Raw genomic sequence first — 24,609 nt, forward strand, 5'->3', positions numbered from 1 at the left:
ATATAGATACATATCCCAAGCAGGTATGATGAAAAAGCTTTTTTAAAAAAGAAGAAGAAGCATTAGCTTAAATGAAATAGATTTTATCCACTCCTCTAAGATTTAAATCTTACATTTTTAAAACCATTGTTTCATTGTGGGTTGTTTTTTACTTTATTACAGTATTAGCTATCCTGATTTTATTCATAATTAAGGGAATTTACACAAATAAATATGTTTCCACTTTATTATTTTGTATGTGTTTTTAGGACTGTATTAAAAATGGACTTATATTTTTCAATATATATATATTTAAATCATGTTTTTTATTTATTTTTAAATGTTTCTACAAATCTAAACTGAATAATCAGAAGATGATATCCCTTACATTGAATACTCCTACACTGATACTCGTATGTTCCTCATACTGTACTTCCTCTGAGTATATATATTTTTGAGCTTCAGTATATGTGAGTCTCAGTATGTAGAATACTCTCTATTTTATAGAAGTTCTATGAAGACTACATACAGTTTCCTTTATTACTACAGCAACATGTTTCTGCTTGGAGGAGTATGTAATTAGGATCGTTATAAAAGAATACCATGAAGAACTTTTGTTACTTTATAGTAGAACTGTTCATGACCTTTTGATTCTTGAAAAAAAGTCCCTTTCCAGAGAAGTGAGAAGCTACTCTCAAGTCCTTGATAGATGTTGAGAGATCGTTAAGATAATAGGAGCTACTTTCAAATCAGCAAATCTTATCTCAGCTCTTTGCAGTGGCATGTCTAATTTCATTTGGAGTTTTCACTGCTTAATTGATCCCTTGGTGATGGTGTGTTTTACATGATCCCTTGCTAAGAGGAAATGAGGAAAGGGAGTGGGGGATGCAGGCTTTAAAGGATAAAAAGTGATTCCACCCCCCACCCCCTTCAAATTTCTCTATATTTAATGACTTAAGGGTTTTTACATTTTTGAATTATATGAATGCTATTGTTTCTGAAAGACAAATACAGTAACATTTTTAATAGCTTTCTGTGGGATACAAAGTTTGTCTTAAAAGTGTGAAGAGGGATGCGGGGGGCTGCTTTTTAAGTCTTGTGCAGATGTCAGAACTGAAAATGTCATATAAATAGATTGCTGAGTCTTGACCAGCTTGACATCTTTATGTTGTTGTGTATATGTCAGTGGTGACATGTTGAGACAAATTAGGATGTCACTGAAATCCTAATTTGGCAGGGAACCACAGAATGCACAGTGATTGACACTGCTTTTCCCTTAAGAATGGCAGTGTCCATCAACTGGGGTGTGTGTGGCTATGCTTTAGGCTATACACACAGGTTCACATAAGAAGAGCTCTTCAGAATCGGAACAAAGGCCCGCATCTTCTTTCCCACAGCCATGCAACTCTGGTGAGTCCACAAGTGCAGTTCAAAGGCATTAACTCTCTCCCGCTGTTATTCCTCAGAAGCTGCTATTCAGCGGCATATTTAACTCTGAATCTTGAAGTTCCATACATTCCACATACAGTGGTGCCTCGCAAGACGAAAACAATCCGTTCCGCGATTCTCTTCGTCTATCGGTTTTTTCGTCTTGCGAAGCAACCCCATTAGCGGCTAAGCGGATTAGCGCTATTAGCGGTTTAGCGGCTTAGCGGCTATTAAAGCCTTAGCGGCTTAGCTGCTAAAAGGCTATTAGCGGCTTAGAAAAAGGGAGGGGGGAAGCGAGGAAAAAATGGCGAGACTCGCAAGACGTTTTCGTCTTGCGAAGCAAGCCCATAGGGAAATTCGTCTTGCGAAGCACATCGCAAACGGAAAACCCTTTCGTCTAGTGGGTTTTCCGTCTTGCGAGGCATTCGTCTTGCGGGGCACCACTGTACTGCCATGATGAATACCTATGGTTATAGACACATATTCTGTGGATTTTTAAAACTATATGAAGTAGTGCACATTATAACATTTTGTGAAAGGCTGCAAATAATACGACTAAATTAAGGCTCACAGGAGATAGAAATGTGGCATGTTTGGACAATTGTCATGTGTCCATATGGTGATACCATAATTTCCATTCTCAATTGCGAGTGTCTTAATTTTAGATTGGAAAACTGAATCTTCTATTGATGATGCATCGTTAATAGCAAGCTGGGCCATAGCTTCTTGGGGAAGGCTCACAGTAGTCACCAGCATCTCCCCCTCTGTGTATTCTCTTTGAATCAAAATTTACATCTTTTTACATCTTAAAAAACAAAAACAAAGCCAGTTAAGGGAATCTTGAAGTGTTCAGGCAAGCAAAACATATAAGGAAGCAACGTGAATATCCTTTTTAATAATAATGATAACGATAATGATAAGAATAGTAATAAGAATAATTTACCATCTTGAAGCTATGTTACTAATGATCATTCACCCATTCAAAGGTTACTCCAGGGCTCTTACTTTTGTAGATTACTGCCATGTTAAGGATTTGCTTTTGATCGCTTACTGAAGTCAGCGAGGCACATCATAAAAAATAGATTATGAAACAAGAAATGACAGTTTCAGCACTGCCAGGGTTGATATAAAATATGTGCTTAAATTTATTTCAGGGGGAGGAGACCTTGAGAACTGAAGATATCCTTGCTGTAATTGAGAAGGAAGGGGACTCTATTGCCATAATTCTGTTCAGTGGTGTGCAGTACTACACAGGACAGCTGTTTGACATCCCAAGAATAACAAAGGCTGGTCAAGAGAAGGTACAGTTGCTACAGTAGTAAAGATTCACACATCCTTCCCCACAAAAAAACAGAAACCCCTCATGTTCTTGACAGGTTTGACACTTTTGTGAAAATGAACCAATGACAAATGTCACCAACAACCAGGCCCACCAACTCTATGGGGCCAAGGTCTCTTTGACCCCCTCAATATCTGTTGGGAAGGGGCTGGGCCCCCTTGGGGCAGAAGAGGCTGAGCATGGTGCAGCTTCAGTGGCTGGCTCCTGCTGAGCATGAGAGAGTAGGAGCCTCTGGTCATTGAAGCCACGCCATGCTGGTCTCCGTGCTTGGCCTTCTCCAGCCGATGTAATGTATGCATGATGTGTGTCACACACATGATATCACACATGATACACGCATAACATCACATGTGTACCGCATGTCGGGCCCCTGAATCTTGGGTGCAAGTTGGCGCCTCTGCCTACAATGGTTCAAGTAGAAATAAAAAATGGTTTGTTGCAAATGTATATTGGTTGCTGCTAGGGAACAGTTGTGCTGGCTAAGTGTTTGACATAATAATGAGCAGCCTGCTTAACAATACTGATACTTAAATTATATTTTTAAAAGAAAATTGTCAATTCAGGAGATACTGTTGAGGGATAGGGCTGGGAAGTGAGAGGCTTGTCAAAATAGAATATTAGAACTGCACCCTTTTTCTGCTATTAAGCCTGGCAGCCAGACTGAATTAACCAATGTGCTAAATTAAGGTTACCAGATGTCCCCGTTTCCTGGGGACAGTCCCTGGATTTACAAATCAGTCCCCATACAAAATCCATTGAAATTGAAAAGTGTCCACGGATTACCGGTAATTGAAAAAAATCTGGCAACCTTATGCTAAATGTGCTGTAATGTAGAGCTCCACCTGATGCGTCAGCTTTTCTGTATAGGCATACCTCAGGGATATTGCAGTTCCAGACCACCACAATAAAGTGAATGTCGCAATAATATGAGTCAAAGAAATTTTGGGTTCCCAGTGCACTTAAAAGTTATTTTTAAACTGTACCATAGTCTATTAAGCCAGGCCCCCTTGGCTGCAGGGGCGGAAGTGGAAAAACTCAGCTCCAGCCCATGCCAATTCCATTCCCATGGACAGTACAGAGGCTGTAGAGGCTTCCTTCCTTTGGAAGTGGCCAGCTGCCTGGAGCTGCACCAAATCCTCATAGGGAACAATATCTGTGAAGCACAAGAAAGTGTGGTGTGCCTAAAATGAGGTGTGCCTGTGTTTGTTCAAAACTACCACCTACTTAGCAAAAGATTGGCTGTGTTTTCTATTCATTGACTCCTTTAACACTAGCTAGTAGACAAAGTTGAAAGGTCTTGAAGTTTCACTCATTTGACACTTGAGTTCCTCCAGTGTCATTGGAACCTATTCTCTGCCTTAAACTCCAGAAATGTTGTATACAATGATCTCCAAATTGACTGCATTCACACTCCTTAAGTGCTCTTCTGTGTACCATGTCAGGCCTAACTAGTTCTTTGTCCCAACCCTTTCAAGAAATACCCAAGTGCTCACATAGTTCAAAGATCTATTCATGCTGCTGTTGTGAAAAACCATTCCTCTAATTCTCTGGAGAGTCTTTATATTTCAAAGCCAACCATTTTGGGTGTGAGAAGCTTTTCATCGATGAGTGGCACCAACAATTTTATTTATAAAAAAAATCCAAGAATTAAGCACACCCTCTCAGGTCTTCCTTTAAAAAAAAACCAAAACCCTGTTATCAACTTTATACAATTAGTATTGACAGCTGCTGCCTAAGATCTGGGTGTATTCTGTTCATCTAAATCACACATGCAGAATTATGTATCCAGAATCTCAAGAAAGGTGGTTGTTTTTTACAGCACAGTCTTGTACACATTTACTCAGAAGTAAGTTCATCTGAGTTCAGTGGGACTTACTTTCAAGTAATCTTTTGGGTTGGTTGTTTAAGGCCATTGTTTTAGTTGCTTAGGCTGTGGAATTATACTTGAAAACACCTGGACAATGTATGCTAAAATAAAGTAGGGAAGGAAACAGGACCACCAGATGTAAAGGGTTTTGTTCTTTGTTAGCAGGCATGCCAAGCTATACATTAAAATTTGCAAATGAATGCACATTTTTATTAATATTCACAATATGTTCAACTAGCAGGATGTTTTTTGGTTAGGAATTAAAGTTTTATTAATGCAGAGTATACATAGCAATCTCCTTGACCAGCTCTTAAAAGCCATGTTGAATTTAAAGGGCTTCCGTTCAGGAGCTCTCCAGAGAGCAAGAAGCCTATCTCAGTGGGTGGGTGAAGGAACCCTGAAGTGCAACCCTGACAAATCTAGCTTTTTAGCATGCCTTGCTTTGATAGTTTGGGGAATAGGTGACAATGTATTATTTGCTTGTTTATAATATTTATGCCTCCTCCAATGCAGTTACAGTGGTACCTCGGGTTAAGTACTTAATTAGTTCTGGAGGTCGTTCTTAACCTGTAACTGTTCTTAACCTGAAGCACCACTTTAGCTAATGGGGCCTCCTGCTGCCACTGCGCCACCGAAGCACGATTTCTGTTCTCATCCTGAAGCAAAGTCCTTAACCCGAGGTACTATTTCTGGGTTAGTGGAGTCTGTAACCTGAAGCGTATGTAACCCGAGGTACCACTTTACTAATAAGAGAAGAATTAATATATAAAAAACCCATAAGCAGCTTTGTATTTACGCATTAGCCTGACAAACATAGGTAAGAAGGGAACTTGATGTTGGTGAGTGCATGCAGGAGAGTGAATAGCTGATGGAGGAGGGACAGAGTGCCTCATTCATATTCACATAGATGTGAAGTAGGCTCTTGCAGGAGGGATGGTGTTCTTAAACCTCCTTCCACCAACCCTGAGCCTACTAGCAATCATTTTTTTCAGGCTAGTAACTGTTACGAACTTATTTACAAGGGATACATTGCTGATACCGCTTAAACTCCTGCTCTTTGAAAGTACCATGATGGCCATAGTGGGAAATTATTTTCTCTTCTCTCCCTGCCCCCTAGCAACTAGGGTCAGGTAGGACTAGAGGTTTTGGTCCATGGGGGTGGAGTTTCTCCTCACCAGGACAGCTGTACGCTCTGCAGCTCTTGGCTCTTCTCAGTAGCCTGATGAAAGTTCTGAACATGCAAAATAGGGAGGGAGGGTGGATGATTGAGGAAGCAAGCCCCGGCCACGCCCCCCGGCCAGCGGATTGGCAAAGTCCCCCATTGCCCCCGGTAGGGAGTGGGTGACCGCGCGGTCCACCGCAACTCCTCCCCACTGGGAAGTGGAGCGGATTAATGGAAAATGTTCACTGCTGGGCCTTCGACACTGCTGCTTATTCTGGCAAGACTGGCATTTGTGAGCTATAAACTCGGTACAAGTTCCACATGATTATGGTTGTTGCTAATTTAGTCATTTAATCTTGTAAAGTTGTGGCAAGGAACCACTGGTCTGCTGGCGTAATTAAGCCTGGCAGGGGCCCAGTTTGGCTCGCAAGGCAGTTTTCCCCAAGCCATGCCCACCTGCCCTGCACCTATGGAGTCTGGAGTGGGGCAGGTAAAGAAGTGGCTCCTTTCTGAAAGCAGGGCTTACAGATGTTGATCAACTGATTGTCAGAGCTCATAACTCATTTGCCTTTGCTGATGTGGTTTGATTTCATGGTGATGTCAGGTGACTGAAAAGTGGGCAGTGGAATTGGAAAGGGTTGAGGGAGGGGGAGGCTGGGGGAAGGTCAGGATCTGGTCTGCTGGTTGGATCCAGTTCCACACCCCTGCTATAAAGAAACAAAATTAGGCACAGTTTGCATGGTGGACTGTTTTTTTTAAAAAATGGGCATCCATATTGTCATGTTTTACTCACTTTATTTTTCAGAATGATCTGTACTGGGACTAGAGCAATTGCAAGGCCAGTTCAACATAGCCAAATCCACTGAAACTTTGTATTCCTTTTTAGTTCCAACACATTAAAAATGGTCAAGCAAGTTGAAGCTTAATTTGCTTCAAGATAAGAGGTGTTTGTGCATTTCATCAACAGTTGGTTCAGTGACCGCCTTTCCCCCAACTCAGTAGCATCTGCTGTTGCAGTATTTTGCATTCCATCAGGAGGGCCGGTTTGCTCCTGGTGGTACTGACAGTATTCCTATTCAGCTCAGCAATTTCACAGGAGACAGGCAGATTACTGAGTATATCACCTCCATGAGGTAACTCATTTTCAGTGACTCATCCTTGGGGAATTTACAAAAAAGACAGACTCTACAGACATATCTCAGGGATTCTTTTTAACCTCAGGAATCAGAAAGAACAATTGTCAATTAAGTGTTCTTATCAAGAGGTCAACAGAATTTCAGGAGGTGTATCTTTTATTGGATGTGCCTTATCTAGCTAGAGACATTTTTAAAAAGCATTGCAGGAATTGAGAGAGTCACAGTGGACATGCTAGCAATGCTAAATAGTAAGTGAATATCCTAATACATATCATTCTATTGATTAAGAATTGTTGCACAAACTGTTGATACTTTTTCTAAAACAGTACAATTTTTAGCTTTATTAAATTTGAACTGTGTCTAAACAGAAATGATCTAGACATCTTACAATAGTAAGAAATTCATTTTCATGTAAACAGTTGAGTTTCAATTAATTAAATATTAAAACTAGACATTGTATCTAAAAAGTAGCTAGTCTTTATGCACAGATTAATAGTTTACTAAAATGTAACACTCACTTCAATAAGATCACCAAGCATTATTCTAAATACAAGTTCTTTCCATTATGTTCTGAAAATCTCTAAACTTAGGATCAGGAAATTCTCCCTTTGTCTGAAATAGAAGGCTACTTCATGAGAAATACAGTACACATACACCATGTACTAGTCCTAATAGCTGAATGTTTGGTGGAGGTAAGGGACAGCCTTAAGCTAGGCTTCTTCTGCTGAGCTTTCTTAACAGATGGGTTTCATATTGAGAAAGATGTTCCCTGGTAGGCCTTTCAGAGGTTCTCAACCTGTGGGTCCCCAGATGTTGTTGGACTACAACTCCCATCATCCCTAAGCTCTGGCCTTGCTAGCTAGGGGTGATCGGAGTTGTAGTTCAACAACATCTGGGGATCCACAGGTTGAAAAAGGCTGGTAGATCATTGCATCTCCTTCTGTAAGTAAGAACATTCAACACATTAAGCTACAAATCTTATCTTTGGGCCAAGCTAGACATTTTGGTGAATATATTGCTGCTATCAAAAATGTCAGCCACACCTGTTGTTGCCAGTTTATTCTCTAGATTATCTAGTAGATTATATTTGTCTCCTGATGTCACGACACCCTGTGTTGGTCTGCCCCTGTTCAATATTATTAGCTGTCACTTGTGGGAGGTGAGAGTGAAAGCACAGAGCACCATGACATTGGTAAGTTCATAACTTATAAAAATGAAATCGTGAATATTAATAAAAGAAGGAAAGCAGATGAGAGCCATTTTGTGAAAATCTGTGCTGTGCAAATATTTATTTATTTAGTAGATAGATTTACAAAAGAAATCAAAAGACAGTTTTTTCCTTTTGTAAGTTTGTAATCATTGTTTGAAAACTTGCTTCTGTAAGCAAGTTTTAAACACAATATAAAAGAAGGAACCCGCGCACAAAATGCATTCCTGCCATGATTGGTGGTGGAGGATGAGTTTGAAAGCATTTTGCAAAATAGTTGCCCTAGCATGGTTGGATGCTTTTTCTTTACCAAAACACAACCACTAACTATGTCATGAGTTTGTCATCCAGTTTTATATTACATGCTTTTTCCCCAACCCCTTCAGAAAGCTTTAAAAATAAAAAATGATGGTTTCAGAAAACTTATGACTCTTTCTCCCAGTTTTATATTTTATAAAAGAAATATTTCACATTGATTACTTGTGAAAATTACGAGTTTAAACTACTGTACTACTGCTATTGTTGTTCTCAACATTATGCGGCAACTGAGCCTGTTCATCCCTCATTGGACTGCTTGGTGGTGGTTGTGATTTGGCCCCTTAGAGGGCTTCCCCCTGCATATATATTTTTTTTGGGGGGGTACTTCTGGGTCTGCTTTTGCTTCTTTATTGTTTGTGGGTGGTGCCTTTGTGACAGGATAAGGATGGATGGTTGGAAAATGAGTTCACTATTAATTAATGAGTTCACTATAAAAACTGGCCCTGCGATAAAATGCTGCATGGGACTGCTCATGTTCAGAGTTTCATTCAAATACCAATACTTACCTCTAGGATTCTCCATTTCATTCTTTTGGTACATGCCTCCCTTTAGATTGTAAATAGTGTCATATTGGCAACATAGGGGTTAGCAAATTCATTATGAGTCTGCTATTAATCCTTGTCAGCGTCACCAACATGGTGCTCATGAGTGCTCATGCGTCATCAGAGGCCTTCCCTGGTACCCACAAGATATCACCCTCTGGCTGAAGATAGGTTTGAAAGAAGCATTCTATTGTAGCCCATATAATAGGCTGTGGGGGGTGTTTGGTTGTAGGGTGCATCACTATTCATGTGTAATGAGGCCTCAAACATGGCCTCAACTCAAACAAGTCACTGTTCAGAGAACTGCTCATTATATTCATTTAATTTGGTTAAAGCAAGGTGGATGGTTTTGGGCAACATGTTCACCACTCCCAATGTCTGTCTTAAAAGTGGTGTGATAATTCACGTAGATGAGTAATTATATAATTAAAAATTAAAAACACTTCTAATGTCATCAGAAGAAAGTACATGTATAAGGGTATATTTGGAATGAAATCTATATTTGGAAAGAAGTCTAGACCACAGTGTCTCCATTGCATCTTATCAATTGATTTGTGTCCAGATAGCTAAATCACACTTTTATCATTGGCACATGATAAAAATACTGAAAAGGACAATGAGGTTTTTGCTGCAACTTTTCTGTATTGGTATTCATGAATAGAAGCTAGGTGATGGTATTGTAATTTGTGAAATCTCCTCACCTCAGTTTTTCTTAAGTACATAATGCTGTGACTGTTTACTTGGAAGTAAATGCCACATGCTAAATGAGACAAAGAAGTGTATATAAGATTACCACTTCAGACGGCTAACTATCTTAGAGAGTCACTGCTTGAGTATTATGATGTTTTGGATTTTTGTGGAGGCATTAATATGTTTTCACCCATGCAATACAAGCCATTTCATCTTTCCAATGCATAAAGCCTTTTATTAGTCATCCCCAAACCAGTCCTTTTTGTGTAACTGTTTTATTCAAAGGGATTTTCTTGTTTTAGGAGCAGAGTATATTCCAGTATTCTTATAAGGTTGTGCTTTTATAGTATTTATACATATACATTGAATCTTGCATATACTATACATATTGCATAGTTCTGCAATAACCTGTGTTGGCAAAATGGTAATGGTAGCAAGAGAAGCTCAGCAAATGAAACCTTAACTACTGCTGGAGAGTTCAGCTAAGCTTTCCAGTATATAATAGACTTTGGAACATGGATCTTGATAAGAAAGTATATTTGTAAGAACTATTGATCTGTGCTCTCAGCTGACTTCTCACTTGATGGTCAGATCTGGACTTACTCTGAAGCAACTGAGTTCAAGATCAGGGGGCAGGATTAGAGTGAGGGAAGATTTTGAATGAAGCCCACAGTTTTGGTATGCATGGTGTGAAGAAGTACTTTATTTCTGCCTGTCCCGAATCTTCCGGCATTCAGGTTCATTGGATGGCCCCAAGTTCTAGTGTTACGTGAGAGGCAGAAAAGCTTTCTTTATCCACTTTCTCCTTACCGTGCATATAGCCAGATTGGGTTTAATGCTAAACTCTGGTTAGTTTAAATTATAGCTGTATAAAGAGAGCTTGCTTCTGTGCAAGCCTTACTTCTGTCCCTTCACATAGTGCTAAACTATGGTTTAGCATTATTTATTATTATTTTGTTTATTACCTTTGTATACTGCCCTTCTGCCAAGGATCACAGCGCAGAGCACAATATAAAAATACAAAATGAGAATGCAAAATACATAATAAGAAAACCAACCAACCAACCAATAACCCCTTCCCACAAACACATTTAAAAGGCCATGAAATGTTCACTTAGTCAAAGGCCTAGTTATAGATAAACTTTATGCCTGGCAGATAAAGATATGAAATGAAGTCTCCCGACAAGCCACCCTGGGGAGAGCATTCCACAAATGGGGAGCCACGGCATAAAAGGCCCTTTCTTGTATTGCTGCCCTCCAGGCCACTCAGAATTATTGCAGCGTCTGGGTCAGGTCATATGGGCATATATAATATCCTTGAGCCGTTTAATGTTTTATAGGTCAAAAGCAGCACTTTGAATTGGGCCCAGAGTCTAATTGGCAGCCAATGCAGTTGAGCTAGAATTGTGTCACTTGCATCTAACACAGCACCAAGTAAGCATTCTGTCAGCACAAGGATTTACACTTGTGTACAGTGGTACCTCGGGTTACATACGCTTCAGGTTACACACTCCGCTAACCCAGAAATAGTGCTTCAGGTTAAGAACTTTGCTTCAGGATAAGAACAGAAATCGGGCTCCGGCGGCACGGCAGCAGCAGGAGGCCCCATTAGCTAAAGTGGTGCTTCAGGTTAAGAACAGTTTCAGGTTAAGTACGGACCTCCGGAACGAATTAAGTACTTAACCTGAGGTACCACTGTAGTAGGATTTCCCCTTCTACCCGCCCCCCCCCGACCCCTTACACCCCCTGTAACTGTACTGGGGTTTCCACAAACCCTCTGGAACAGATGTTGGGAGGGAGCAGTTTGTGTGGGGCGTAGGAGAGGGAGAGAAAGTCATGTTGCACAAGTGTAAATCCTTGTGCTGATGGGACACTCAGCACTGCATTGGCTACAAGCTTCTGTGAAACAGGTCAGTGTACTAACTCTATTGAAAAGAAGTCTTGTTTGCTGTGATGTTATGTCATTTACATAGTTGCATATGATAAGAAGCTGTGAAAGAGGAAGAACAAGTACTTTCAGTCAGTATGTTACCTAGTCACGAGATGATATCTGCCTTTATCTGCCTTGTAATTTCACACCAACATGTTTTAAATGTGTAACGCATACTCAGCTTCTATCCATAGTTAAGCCATAATTAACTTTCATTAGGTTATCCTCCTGAGTACACCTTCTTGCAAAATCACATACAAAATGTCTTCCCAGTTCAAATCATGCTTGCCTTGTCCAGATTCTTTGCAAGAATCTTAGCAATCTGTCAATAGAATATTGTCTCCCTTTTGCCCACCCCTTATATAGTTTTTTTTAATCCATCATTTCTAGCTACATTTGACAAGTGATGAGGCCTACAAGTTCATCCCTTCATTTTGAAAGAATTTTATAGGCTGACAGCCTCATTAGTGGCTTCATTAGAATTAGCACATCACACTTATAAATGCAATTACTTTCTGAGAGCTACATAGTTTAGAGGAGATTTAATATACCGAAGTATTGTTTTAATAATTTAGATGGAGCATAAGAAAGAACTCAATAGTCTCAAGCTTTCGTGTTATTTTTAGGTAAAGATATAGGAATTTATGCCCTCGCTATTCATTTTCACACCTTGCTTATAAAGAGACCTTTTTTTTGGGGGGGGGGGAGTAAAATATTCTTTAATTTGTAGTCCATGCACAAAATGTTCCATCGTTTTTCTTCAGTTTCATGAATACTGCAGCTTTATAATACTATTTTTTGTATTATTCCTTACTTTAAAAATGCTGCCATCAAGTGGTAATTTCTATGCATGCTTACATAGTTCATTTCTAGTATTTTCTTGGAGTTTCACATCAAAATGCACGTAAGGCCCTGTAGAGCCTGCCTTCCCTCAGAAATCCTCATTAGATTTTGAGAACCTGCTTCTTCGCTTGCTTCCAGTTGTGGGGAGCTTATTTCCATAGTATGGAACTACAGTAGATGACAGAGCAATCCTATGCATATCTACTCAGATGTAAATGCGGCTGAGTTCATCATTGCCAACAAACAACATACTTGAGACTTCCCAAAGGGTCATGCTGTTGTTTAATCAAGGTGCAGTTGTTCTTTGCTGGGGGTTCAGGTATGTTTCCCACAACTAGCATTCTCAGGTAGGAAAAGAGCATGTTCTAGGCATGTACAATATTTGATCCTACCAAAGTAAATCCAGCCCACCCACCCTTGCTTGCTTATGTGCCTGGGACTGAGGGGAGAGGGAGCCTGGGACCACAGAAGAGCTCACAGGAAGTCTGTAGTGCCAGGCAGGCCCCATCTAGGTTGTGAGTTGCATTTGCTTTCATGAGTCCTGGGGTTGAATGGTTTTGGTATACTGGTGGTTGTGTCACATATTTTTCGGGTCACAGCTAGCAGTCCTATTACAATAGCGTTGTGCAGAGCATAGTTGTGGAAGGGTCATGATGCTTCTTGCATCATTTCAAGACAGATGCACCCATTGTTGTCTTTTTGTGGCTTTTTGTGGCTTTCCAACCATTACATTGCATGGAAATAATGATTTCTGTATATACAAAGCAAACTTAAAATCACTTCTTTGTCCATAAGGGCTGCTTTGTTGGATTTGACCTGGCTCATGCTGTAGGCAACGTAGAACTGCATTTACACGAATGGGGAGTAGACTTTGCCTGCTGGTGTTCCTATAAGGTGAGAATGTCTTTAGTATTCTGGAGTATTTGTAATACAGTTAAAAATCAACAGATATTGCAAAAGCAGCCAAACAGAACAGTTGGTTAAAGACTGAAGAGAACTGTTCATTATTTGTTTCATATAAACCTGTGTTATATGTGTTACATTTTAAATACATGTAAGCTAGGTAAGCTGCTTCAGTACAGCTTTGCCCTCAACAGTTGGCAATTCAAAACATGGTCATGAAGAAACGCTTTCAAAATATGCTGAAGGTTCTGCAAGATTGTAGGAAAACGGAAATCCACTAATATGGAGCATCATCTGAAGAAACCACTTTACGTGCTCTTAGCCAGTATTACAAGAAGCTATGCAATTTAAAATATAAAGCTGTTTTAAGGAACACTTTCCTTACTGGTTCACACTCGCTCACATTATACTTAAATCAAAGTCAGTCTGCAGTTTCCAAAGAGAGGTCAGCTATGCTATCATGCATGATAAAACTAAAAATATATGTAAATGCTGACTTCTATCTTACAGTACCTCAATTCGGGAGCAGGAGGTCTAGCCGGTGCTTTCATTCATGAGAAACATTCCCAGACTGTAAAACCAACGTAAGTATCTTTCACATTTTCAAAAAACTATCCTAATAATGAAGAGTTTTCTAAACACTTGTGTGTGTGTGTGTGTGTGTGTGTGTGTGTGTGTGTGTGTGTACTAACATATACAATTCATTTATTTTTGTGTGTTAAACCCAACCCTACAAATGGAAATGTATACTAAGGCTGCAGGTCCTATACACACTTACTTCCAGAAAAGTTTTCCCCCCTGAGCATTCATTTATAAGATGATGCTATAAGCCAGCTAGTGTTATTTTGCAGGAATATACAGTTTTACAAGTAACAGTGTTAATGCTTTTTTAGACAAATAAAACCCATCTGAAGAGATAAAACAAGCATGGTGTTTGAATTGCTGTTTCAAAATTGTGATAACTTGCTTTGTTTATGCGCACACACAGTCTATTTTGCCTTCATGGAGATTGATATCAGCTCAGTCATACATAGCAGCAAACCAAAATTTCTTAGCAGTATTCTTTTAACCAGGGAATCAAGTAATCAAGAAAACCACCTCCTTCATCCTCGTGATTCTTCATTTTGAAAAATAGCTTCCTAGGAACTAGCTGCTTCTACTTCCTTGAGTATTCTTTGTTGTTTTAAACAGCCTTGATTTTCTAAGACTATGGCACTGGGGCTGATCACACTGAAAGAGTACCACAATGCATTTTATTGTATACATAAATAAATGCATGAAATATATTTTCGCTCCTGTGTGATAGAACTACAAGAGTGTGCTAGAAGCACAATAACAGGTTCAAATCCACGACCCTGAGATCAAGAGTCTCATGTTTTACTGACTATATAGTATGGAGAATTGACAAAGACTGAGATAGCTTTTTTTTAAAAAAAATGCTATGAAAATATGGAGAGCAGAAAGTAATATGGTGATAAATGTGTGAGTGTGTAATATTGTATTTAGAAGTAGGTAAGTGTAAGAGGTTATATGCAGCTTGCTGTCAGCTGCTGCATATACAAAGAAGCTGTTATAGGCCTTTGTGGTTCATAGTTAAACCTGTCAGCATTTATACAAGATAGGAGGATTCAAAAGGTCACGTTATGAAAGGCCAGTTAATTAACATTCTGCTGGCTCACATTGACTCATAGTTATAAACCAATGGGATGTCAGATAATAGAAGTGATTGTTGGTGAAAGGTCTGAAATTGTATAAAAGCACACTCCCAGAATTGCTAAGGATCAATGTGTGGCCTGCATGGGCACTGTGAACAGTTCAGGCAGAAAAGAGCCCGAGGAAGTAGCAGGCAGAGGAACAGGAGTTGAGATGAAAGGAAGGCAGAAGGTATGAGAGTGACAGCAGGAGGCATTTGGCCTCAGGAAACAATAAGGCTTAAGACGAGACACCTGTATGACCTGACCCAAAGACAAACTTCAGGAGAAGCTGAAGGAAACTTGCCAGAGCCCTGCATCTTTCCATTAAGTACTGAATCAGAGAGCAGGTGCAGTCCGAAATGTGAAGATGTTGTTGCCATGCCGCAGCCACCTCTTCTACCTGGGCCATGTGGTGGCGCCCACTAAACAGCAGTGGTGATGGCAGTTTCTGGTGATATTGGAGTGGCCGCTGCTGCTTCTCCACTAATGGCAGGGTGGGCAGGGACACTGCCTCATAGTGTTCTACCACCTGAGGCAACTGACTCAGCCTGCCTCTTGGGTGGGCCGGCCCATCCAGAGAGAGAGCTTCAAGTCTTGTCCTTTAGCATTTCTGGGATTTTAATCAGGACAATAAACTGAGATAAGAATATAACCAATTCCTTAATATAATAGTACAAATTTGAATCAAAAACAGTTTAAATGTAATGGTAAAGGGCCGTCTGACCATTAGGTCCAGTCACAGATGACTGGGGTTGCGGCACTCATCTCTCTTTACTGGTTGAGGGAGCTGGCGTTTGTCAGCAGGCAGTTTTTCCGAGTCATGTGGCCAGCATGACTAAGCAGCTTCTGACAAACCAGAGCAGCACACGGAAACACTGTTTACCTTCCCACCAGAGCGATACCTATTTATCTACTTGCACTTGACGTGCTTTCAAACTGCTAGGTTGGCAGGAGCAGGGACTGAACAACAGGAGCTCATCCCGTCGCAGGGATTCGAACCACCGACTTTCTGATCGGCAAGCCGTAGTCTCTGTGGTTGTCTAGTCTATTAATATATATTGTATGGGCAACATCCAGTGCTGTTTGTCTGCATGTGCAATGGGTCTTCAGTTTCTCTTCTCACCCACTTGCAGCCCCCTCTTGCACCCCATATCTTCTCTGGAGGGTTCACCAACTTTCCAGAGCTGATCATAGGCACTTGCAGTGCAGTTCAGCAAAGAGAAGAGTAAGTAGAGGCCCCATTGTATGAGTGGATGACAACTTGGGCTTCATTGAATCTCACCCTATATAAACAAAGAGTTTAATAAATGCAAATATATTCATTTAACATTTTAAAACACCTGTGCATGTTCATTCCATTATTCAATCATCACCTTATACTACAGTCCCAAGGGTGGTTTATAATAAAAGAAAGAAAAAATAAGTCTCAATAAATTACATATAAAGTGGACAAGATAAAATATTATTAAAGATTTTATGGTGGCAGCAGAATTTGTAAACAAAGAACAAAGGTGTGTGTGTGTGTGTGTGTGTGTGTGTGTGTGTGTGTGTGTATACAGTAAGCCCACAACTTGTGCTTGCTTTACTTAAGCAATTGCAACCTTACACATGATGGGAGATTAATAAGTAAATAAAAAAATGAGGGAAACCCACTATTCTCCACTTATTTATTTTTCCCACCACCAGTGACCCAGTGGGTTTTCCTTGCTTACTGTGCTTTGGGAAGGCAGTGTGAGGGCTCTGGTAGTATCACAGAGCCTGTTAAGGAAGATGCCTTCACGCTTCCGGGCTCTGGGATATTCACAGGAAGGCTTTGAGAAGTTCTCGGGGCCCTCCTACGATCTTCCCAGGCCCCAGTAGCAGCACTCCACATTGTGGGACGGGGCGGTTCTGCGGGTTCCTGACTTTTCACAATTTTATCTTTGCATGCAGACCCCCAGAACCGAACACTCACATAAGTGGCAGGCTCACTGTATGTGTACACACACCCCCCCCCCCTAAATATCTGGAAAGATTGTTAAGCCAAATCTTCCACAGTTTGGTAGCATGGTAGCATCAGTCACCGTTAAGGGAAGCCATCCCAAAGCTTTGCATTGAGGAGTTCATCCAATGTCAATCTGCTGGGAATCTGCTTTCTGCTATAAATGCATCTAATAGTGAAAAAATAATGTTTTAAAATAAGTAACCCCAAGTCATGTCAAATAGATGCTTTAATAGAGTAGTTTTGATTTTTAAAATTATTCTTTTAAACAGTATCTTTAATGTCTTTGGTTTGTGAACAAAATCAAAGAGAAATTCAGCTCTGTGGCTAATGGCTTTTTAATAGTGTCATGTTTTCATTAAAATTATATCCAACTATAAAGCTAGGAAGCATTAGGCAAAGATCTGCATTATCAAAGCCTTTATAATCTATGAAAATTAAGTGCTCTTCGATGGTACGCTTGCTGCATGAAAACAAATATTTTTCAGTACATCACATTCTTTAAGAATAGTAGCATATATTTTAAAAGATCTTAACAAATGTAAATATTTCTTTCTAGTGCTAATGTTTTAAGACACTGCTGGTTTATATTTTGATATTAGCTAGAATTAGGAAGTTTAAATCTCAGAGTAAAAGTAGTTATGGTACAAGCACAATTGCATTATAAGCAAGGCTGTCTAGACAGATAATATTGTTCACAACAGTCTAGACACAATAATTCTGATTAATTCTTGGAATCATTTTTAGTACTTCTAATTGAGAAGAACTCATTATGGGAGATAACAGCAATTTACAAGCTGATTCTTGGAGATTCTGATTTGCTTGAGATAAATGTCAAGAAGTTTGTTGCTTCTTTAAACTATTTTCTTTGTTTTTCTTTCACTTGTCTGTCACCTCTCCTGTCCCGTATAAATGTATTTCATGGATCTTCTTACATTGTCTTTGGTAATTTATGCACAAAGGGAGCATGACAGAAATATTACACACACACCCTGCAATTTCCATCATCCAAATTAAAGAAATAAAAATAGTTGGGGTTACAAGGCTATTGTTTCTCACAGAATACTAGCAATGCCAATTATGTTCTATTGGGTATATAAAATGCTTGCAGCCACTACTCTCCTGTAACCTTGTTTGAAATTTACAGGTCTGTTTTAAAAATGCTCCGGGAGGAAGCCTTTTCAGCTTTCTTTGGGACAGAAAGATCCAAGAACCATCACATAGATGACTAAAGTGTAAATTGTGAAACGTTCTATTTTAGGAGCATTTGTTGTAATGTGTTTTTTCTCCCTTGGGTGTTGAATTTCTTCCTATAGGCTTAGCTCCCCCTACTGCTCAAAGAAAAGAAACTCTATAACTTAGAATGAAATTGTTGCCTTTCCCTCTCTTTGAGGCCTCAATTCATTTCCTGTCTTTGCTTGGAGCAGACCATTTGATCTAGGTCTACTGTTGTCTGTGTCCTCTTCCCCAGGCCTGTGTATTTTGTCCTTTTCCTTGACTTCATTGTTGTGTGTGAGGTTAGCCTCCACTTGGTCCTTTCCTGATTTTTTTAGCTGTGACTGTTGCTTGTTTCTCTCCCCACGACCACCTCAGTTCTTTCCAAAGGTTCCTTGATTAAATTTCTGGCTAATATTATTTCCATCTGCTTCTGAGCCAAATTCTCTGCATCCCCCCCCCCCTTCCCAGCGTTCTAAAAAATAAAATAAAATTCTATAGTCTTTCTTTCTGGCCCCTTCCCTTCCACTCCTCAATTGCCTTTCTGTTGCTCTGGTGAAGGCAAGGTGAGCATCAAAACAATGGGAAAGGCATCTAGGAGAAGATTCACTACCTCTCACAGCTCAATGTGCATGTTTCTCATCAAGCTCAGCAGTAGCTGCTGCCGGAGCACTAGTGGGTGTGTGCTAGCTAGGATTCAGGATCTGCAGCACCTCCTAACAGTAGTGCGCACGTGTGTGTGTGTGTGTGTGTGCGCGCACACACACACACACACACACACGCTTTGGCGGTGGACTGTCCCAATTCCAGTTGAGTAGACACATGGTTACAGTGTTAGCTCAATTGATCTAGGGAGGGTGTGGTCAATTCTCCTGCACGGCTTTTGTAGACTGCAGCCTTTTGTAGACTTGGAGAAAGTCCAAAATCCACAGGCCTTGAGAGGGAGCCTGGAACTCCTTCACATCTCCCATCTTGAGCAAGACATGACTCTCAGACGACAACAAGTAACATATTTTGCCATCAAATTTAGACTTGTCCACATCTGAGGATGAGCTTGTGGTGTTTCAGCAGTCCTCATGTCTAGTCTCAAGCAAGGCCCTTCAATTCTTTTGTTTAAGTCAGGGGATCTCAAAGCAGATAAAAAGCACCTTATTGTTGGACCTTTCAACTGAGATGCTTGGGCAGAGTAAGGCTTTGGGGTCTCATCTCTCAGCATTGAGTGGTCAGGAGAGCATCCATCCTCCAGGTCCCCCAAGTAACATGCTAAGACTGAAACAGCACTCCTCTTCTGAAGAGGATGTGGAAGGCTCTTCAGGGCTAAAGCCCCAATAAAAAGAACACCTGCACATAGATAACTTTTGCCTGGCAAACTTGACCGCCTGGTTCTATTTCTGTTATCCTGAGTTGGAGGATGGGGAATGAAGTGATGGGTCTGAGATGGAGGAGGAGCATACTTGAATTAGACCGTTTTGGGAAACCCATTACTTACAATTATTATGTAAAACATTGATGTTCTGGGACCTGAATGCCTCATCTCTTCAGCCCACAACATTTAGGGGCATGAGTTTCACCAGACCTGATGCCTTCTGGAAAAGGCATTTTTTGTACCTCCCCATTTAAGAAACTAGTCAAAGCTGCATAGAACGTGCCTTTGCAAAGCAAAAGAACTGTAGCATATGCTGATTAGGTTTATATTCTATATCAACCTTTCCTGGATACTCATAATAAACTATGACTGACAGTATAGTCTGTGGAGCGGAGCTATTAACTATGGATTTCCAACATTATTTGGCATAAAAGGTTAAACACCACTTATACAATGATTCCCTTTATTTCAAATACTGAAAAAGGCTATGTTTTGCCATAATTTCTGAAAGCATAATAATGGTAATAATGTGGATTTGTACACCTGCTGAACTGTATGTGCAGTCTTTAAAACTAAAAGCGAGACGGAATACAAACACACAGCAGAACAAAGCAATGGAAATGTAATGTCTGCTGGAGTATCTTAGTAGTACAAGTATTTTGTAGTATCAGTGTACAGCATGCTTTTTTCAGTCACATAAACTAGTAATTCTCATGTCCTTCCATGCTCAAACATAAACAGCGGGGAGGGAAATCTAGGAAAGCAAATACAGTTTAAATCTGGGTACCATGGGAAATGTGAAACCTTCAAAATTAGCCTTAGTATTTAGCATTTATTTGGGACTTTAAGATTAGTCCTCATATTGATTTCGGGCAATCACATCCTTGTGTTTTTCTGCTTTTTGCTTCCTACGTCACCAGGATTGTTCCAGGTCTCCAAATAAGGGAGTGAGACAAAAGTGAATTTGTCTATGTCAGAGTATTCCATTTTATAGCTGATTTAAATGCAGAAGAATTTGCTGTATCCCATACAATCAAATAGAGTAGAATTTAACTGCAGTTGCAGTTGCAGGTGTTATGCTGTGTCTGGAAGGTCTTTACTCCTCATTTGAATCAAGGATGACACCCAGTGGCCATACAGGGTCATTCCAACATATAAACTAGTATTAAGATTTCATTTCCTTGCCTTTTAGCCTCCGCTTAAAGAAGTAATTAAATTCCTATCCACTTGATCTTCCTGATGCCATTTAAAGGATTTGATCAATTGCTTTCATCCAATGACCAATCTTATGGCTACCCTTTCCCCTGCCCATTATAGATTTGTTTATAACTTCTCATCTTTCATATTCTCTTCACTTTATTGATATTTATAGGAAAGTAATTTTTCTGAAATTTATTAAATTACAATGTATGCTGTAAATTATAGCTTTCTTTAAACAAAATGCCAATGGGGTAAGCCACAGAAGAGTCCTTATTCTTGTCCACCTGTCAAGGAAGTTTAATATTTAATACGACTTAACAAGATGTATTAAGATGCAATCTTGGTCTCTAATGTAATTTATCTTGCTTTGGATCAGATATGCACTTTATATTTCTTCAAAAACACAGGGCATAAAACAACACCATTAGCTACAAACCTTTTTTTTTTTTTTTTTTTTTAATACATTTCTGGAACATTCAAGTATTCCCTGTCTTGCCTTGTATTTTTCAAGCCCTAGAAACCACAATTGCATCTTAGCAAATGGTGATGTTATTAATGTATCTTGTGAAAGCCGGACTGATGTAATGGCTAGTCTTTAGCTGAAACTGGAGTGACAAAGTTCAAATTTCTACTCAGTCCTGAAGCTTATTGGGTAATCTTGGGCTAGCCATATTCCCTGATACTGTTGTTATAAAAGTAAAAATGGGGTGTGGGCTGGGAGGGAAAAATCATGCCTGAGATCCTTGATAGGATAAAAAAATCAGTGAATAAGTTAGGGGCTGCGAAGCATATCTGTATGGGAATTTCCATGCTTCCAGTTCAGCACATTATTGAAAAACACAGGGAACCCAATTTTCCTAGATTGGGAAATATTCCTAGAAGTAACATGTATATTGATATGTGATGATATACTATAGATGGCTCTACCATTCTTACAGGCCACCACCAATTGTTTGGACATGGAGCTCCAGAGAGGAATATATGAACTATACTGTTTGATAGCCATTAGATGTTCAATGACATCCATAAAATTTTTTGAAACAGATTCTAGCTGGAAAAGCGTTCCAGTGAGTACATAAGCATCAGTCTAGGATACCGTTCTAGCTTATTTGTATTTATTTTATTTGTATAGTTTGTATCTTTGGCCTCCTGCTTCTCTCCACAAGACAGACTACAAAAGAACTGCTGCTGCCCAGCAGATAGTACTGTTAACATTCTTTTAAATTGCATTTATTGAGAAAGAGGGATACCCAAGGGTACATAGTACTGGCACCTCTTTTTTGTTATTAAAAAGTGTAGCACTTACTGTAACTTCATGGTGAGTATACTGGCACCTCTTTTTCTATTTTAAAAGCCCTTGTCAGGATACCGTCAGCTGCTCCTGGCTGGTTGCCCAGGAAAGCGTAAAGACAAGAAAAAGTTTCTTACCATCCTTTGTTATTCAACATTTACAGAGAGAGGCATAGAACCCAGCCTCTTGGATAATGGCATTATCCTGAGTGAATCTCCACCACCCCATCTCTCCCACTTCCTCATTCGTCACTTCTGCAGGTGTTGCTACGTTCCTTCTGTCTTTGAGCTCTTTGCTCTCCTACTTTCAAGGCTTGCTGGGTTCTGGGAGATGGAGGGTCTGGGATGCTTTCAAATGACACTGGGTCAGTCAGCTGTCGCTCCGCTTCCTCCCTCTCCTCCTCCTCCTCCTCCCATTATTTCCCAACTTTCCCCCTCATATGCCTCTGAGCTGTGACCTCCCACAAACCACTGTTGTAAATCTATACTGTCTTCCTCTTCCTCCTCCCTGGAAGGGTCAGGATGGGGAGGTGATCTCCACCATTCCTCCTCTGCCCAGTCCCTGGCTACAAACAATTATCCCCATCTAGTTGGAGAAAGCTCAAAGGAACCTTTGATCAACCTTATTTGAGATGGGGGGACTCATATTATGAACTCCTGCATCTCAAACATTTTTCCATTCTTAAACCCAGCACTTATTTTCAATGGCAATGCTGAGCTGTTCAACATGTGAAGCATGTAGGAGTAGAACATGTTGTGTATATCCAGCATATTAATGCTTTTTTTTCATCCCAGCTAGGTCTGATTCAGACAGAAGCTCATGCCTTTACTGCATTTCTTCCACCTGTTCACAGATTTCCTGTTTGAGCAACTTCAGTCCTATGGGCACACATAATCTAATGAACAGGGTACATGCAGAAACTCATGACTGCAATTGCAGGAATTCTTGTTACACAAAATGTTTGCCCTATGCATTTATGTATTATGCACAGTGCTATAAACATACAGATACATATAAGACCAAGGGTAGATGTTCAGGTCCCGTACTGTCAAGTTGAGGGAAACTGGCTGCCATAGCACTAGGCAGAGTATGTCCCAATCCTCAGTAATGGCAACTGATTTCTGCATATATGAGATGCAATGGGTTTTCTGGTCACAGACATCACAATAATTTGTACACAGGGCGAACCGTGGGGCCTATTGAGTGCCCCAGTCAAATCAGTGCAGCTGTATTACATCACAGGAAGGGAACAACCCCTCCCAGCATATCAGAAATGGCACTTGTTGCTCCAGTGGTGAGACTCTAAAAGCCAATCCTATAAAGTGATGTCGGTTCATAGAATGGCTCAGTAAGTAATGGCTTTCTTTCCCTTTTTATAATCAAACAATAAGAAAGTGAAAAGCATTAAAAGCAGGATCCCTGCCAGAACCAAATGAATAATTAGCATCTATCTTCACTAAAGATACTGGTGAGGTACTCATATCTTAAATATCACTTTCAGATGACAAATTTAATGAATCCCCACACATCAGAAGCTTCGTGTAAGAGGTTTTAGAGTAAATAGATTAAGCAGCAATATGTCGCTAGGTATAGATTGGGTCTGGAAGGTCTCAATTTTAAAATTGCTGAACCACACATTTTGAAATGTAAATGTCTCTTAACACCAGCCTCTCTTTTAGAGGGTGAGATGATAGCTAAAGGAATACCATTATTATTATTATTATTATTATTATTATTATTATTATTTTAAATGCCTGGAAACTTCAGGCTGCTGAACATGATTTCAAGACCATGCAAATTAATAGAGAGAGGATATATATAAAAGTGGGCATAATTTGAGAAAAGTGAAGAGGGGATATTTTATCCTTTTACATAGTGCTAGATATGAAAAGATACTAAAGTTGAGGACACATCAAGTGCCATGTGTTCTAAGCAAGTTGGATGAAGCAGAACTGAAGGATATAAAGGAGTAGTTAGGAAAGGTCAGAAGTGTATTAACTAGTAGAAAGAAGCACTCTAAAGCCATTGCTTATGGTAATGCAGGAAAGGCTTTATGGACTAAATGATTCTCAAAATAATCTTGAGGGATGGTGGAAATAGGTGCTTTGTAAAGAGAGAGAGAACAGAACCTTTATTTGTATAGAGTCAGGGGTAAGAGAAAGCAAAAAAGGGAAAGGTGACAAAAGGCTAGCAACTGGAAGTGAATAGGTTGATCTGAACAACTCTTGCTGATCTGGACACAGCAAGCAGAACTCAGTTCCAGCACCTCTCATTTGGACACCATTGCCTTTATAAGAGAACAAGGGAGACATTCATGGTGTTACATTCTATAGGGTGAATTCAAAAGAACTGAACTTGCAAGTTCTAGTTCAGCCCGTTAACACTTTGAAGAAGAGCCCTCCTGGATTAGATTGAAGTCCTTGTTCAGGTTCCCATCATGTCAAAGTAAATGACTCTGAGAAGCACAAAAGCAGGATTTAGGGGCAATAGAGCTCTGCTATTGTTGTAGCTTCCCCAA

The 24,609-nt window shown here is 39.9% G+C and overlaps 1 protein-coding gene across 3 annotated transcripts in view; it reads left to right on the plus strand.

Moving 5' to 3' along the window:
* Positions 1 to 24,609, plus strand: part of KYNU (kynureninase) — a 75,514-nt gene that overhangs the window by 31,264 nt on the left and 19,641 nt on the right. For all 3 annotated transcript variants that reach the window (XM_028745221.2, XM_077935787.1, XM_028745245.2), the window contains 3 exons: positions 2,562 to 2,708; positions 13,237 to 13,335; positions 13,855 to 13,928. In XM_028745221.2, coding sequence (XP_028601054.1) covers positions 2,562 to 2,708; positions 13,237 to 13,335; positions 13,855 to 13,928 — 320 coding nt within the window. The remainder of the gene's footprint in view (positions 1 to 2,561; positions 2,709 to 13,236; positions 13,336 to 13,854; positions 13,929 to 24,609) is intronic.

The sequence above is a fragment of the Podarcis muralis genome, chromosome 1 (genome assembly GCF_964188315.1).
Source record: "Podarcis muralis chromosome 1, rPodMur119.hap1.1, whole genome shotgun sequence".
NCBI lineage: Eukaryota > Metazoa > Chordata > Lepidosauria > Squamata > Lacertidae > Podarcis > Podarcis muralis.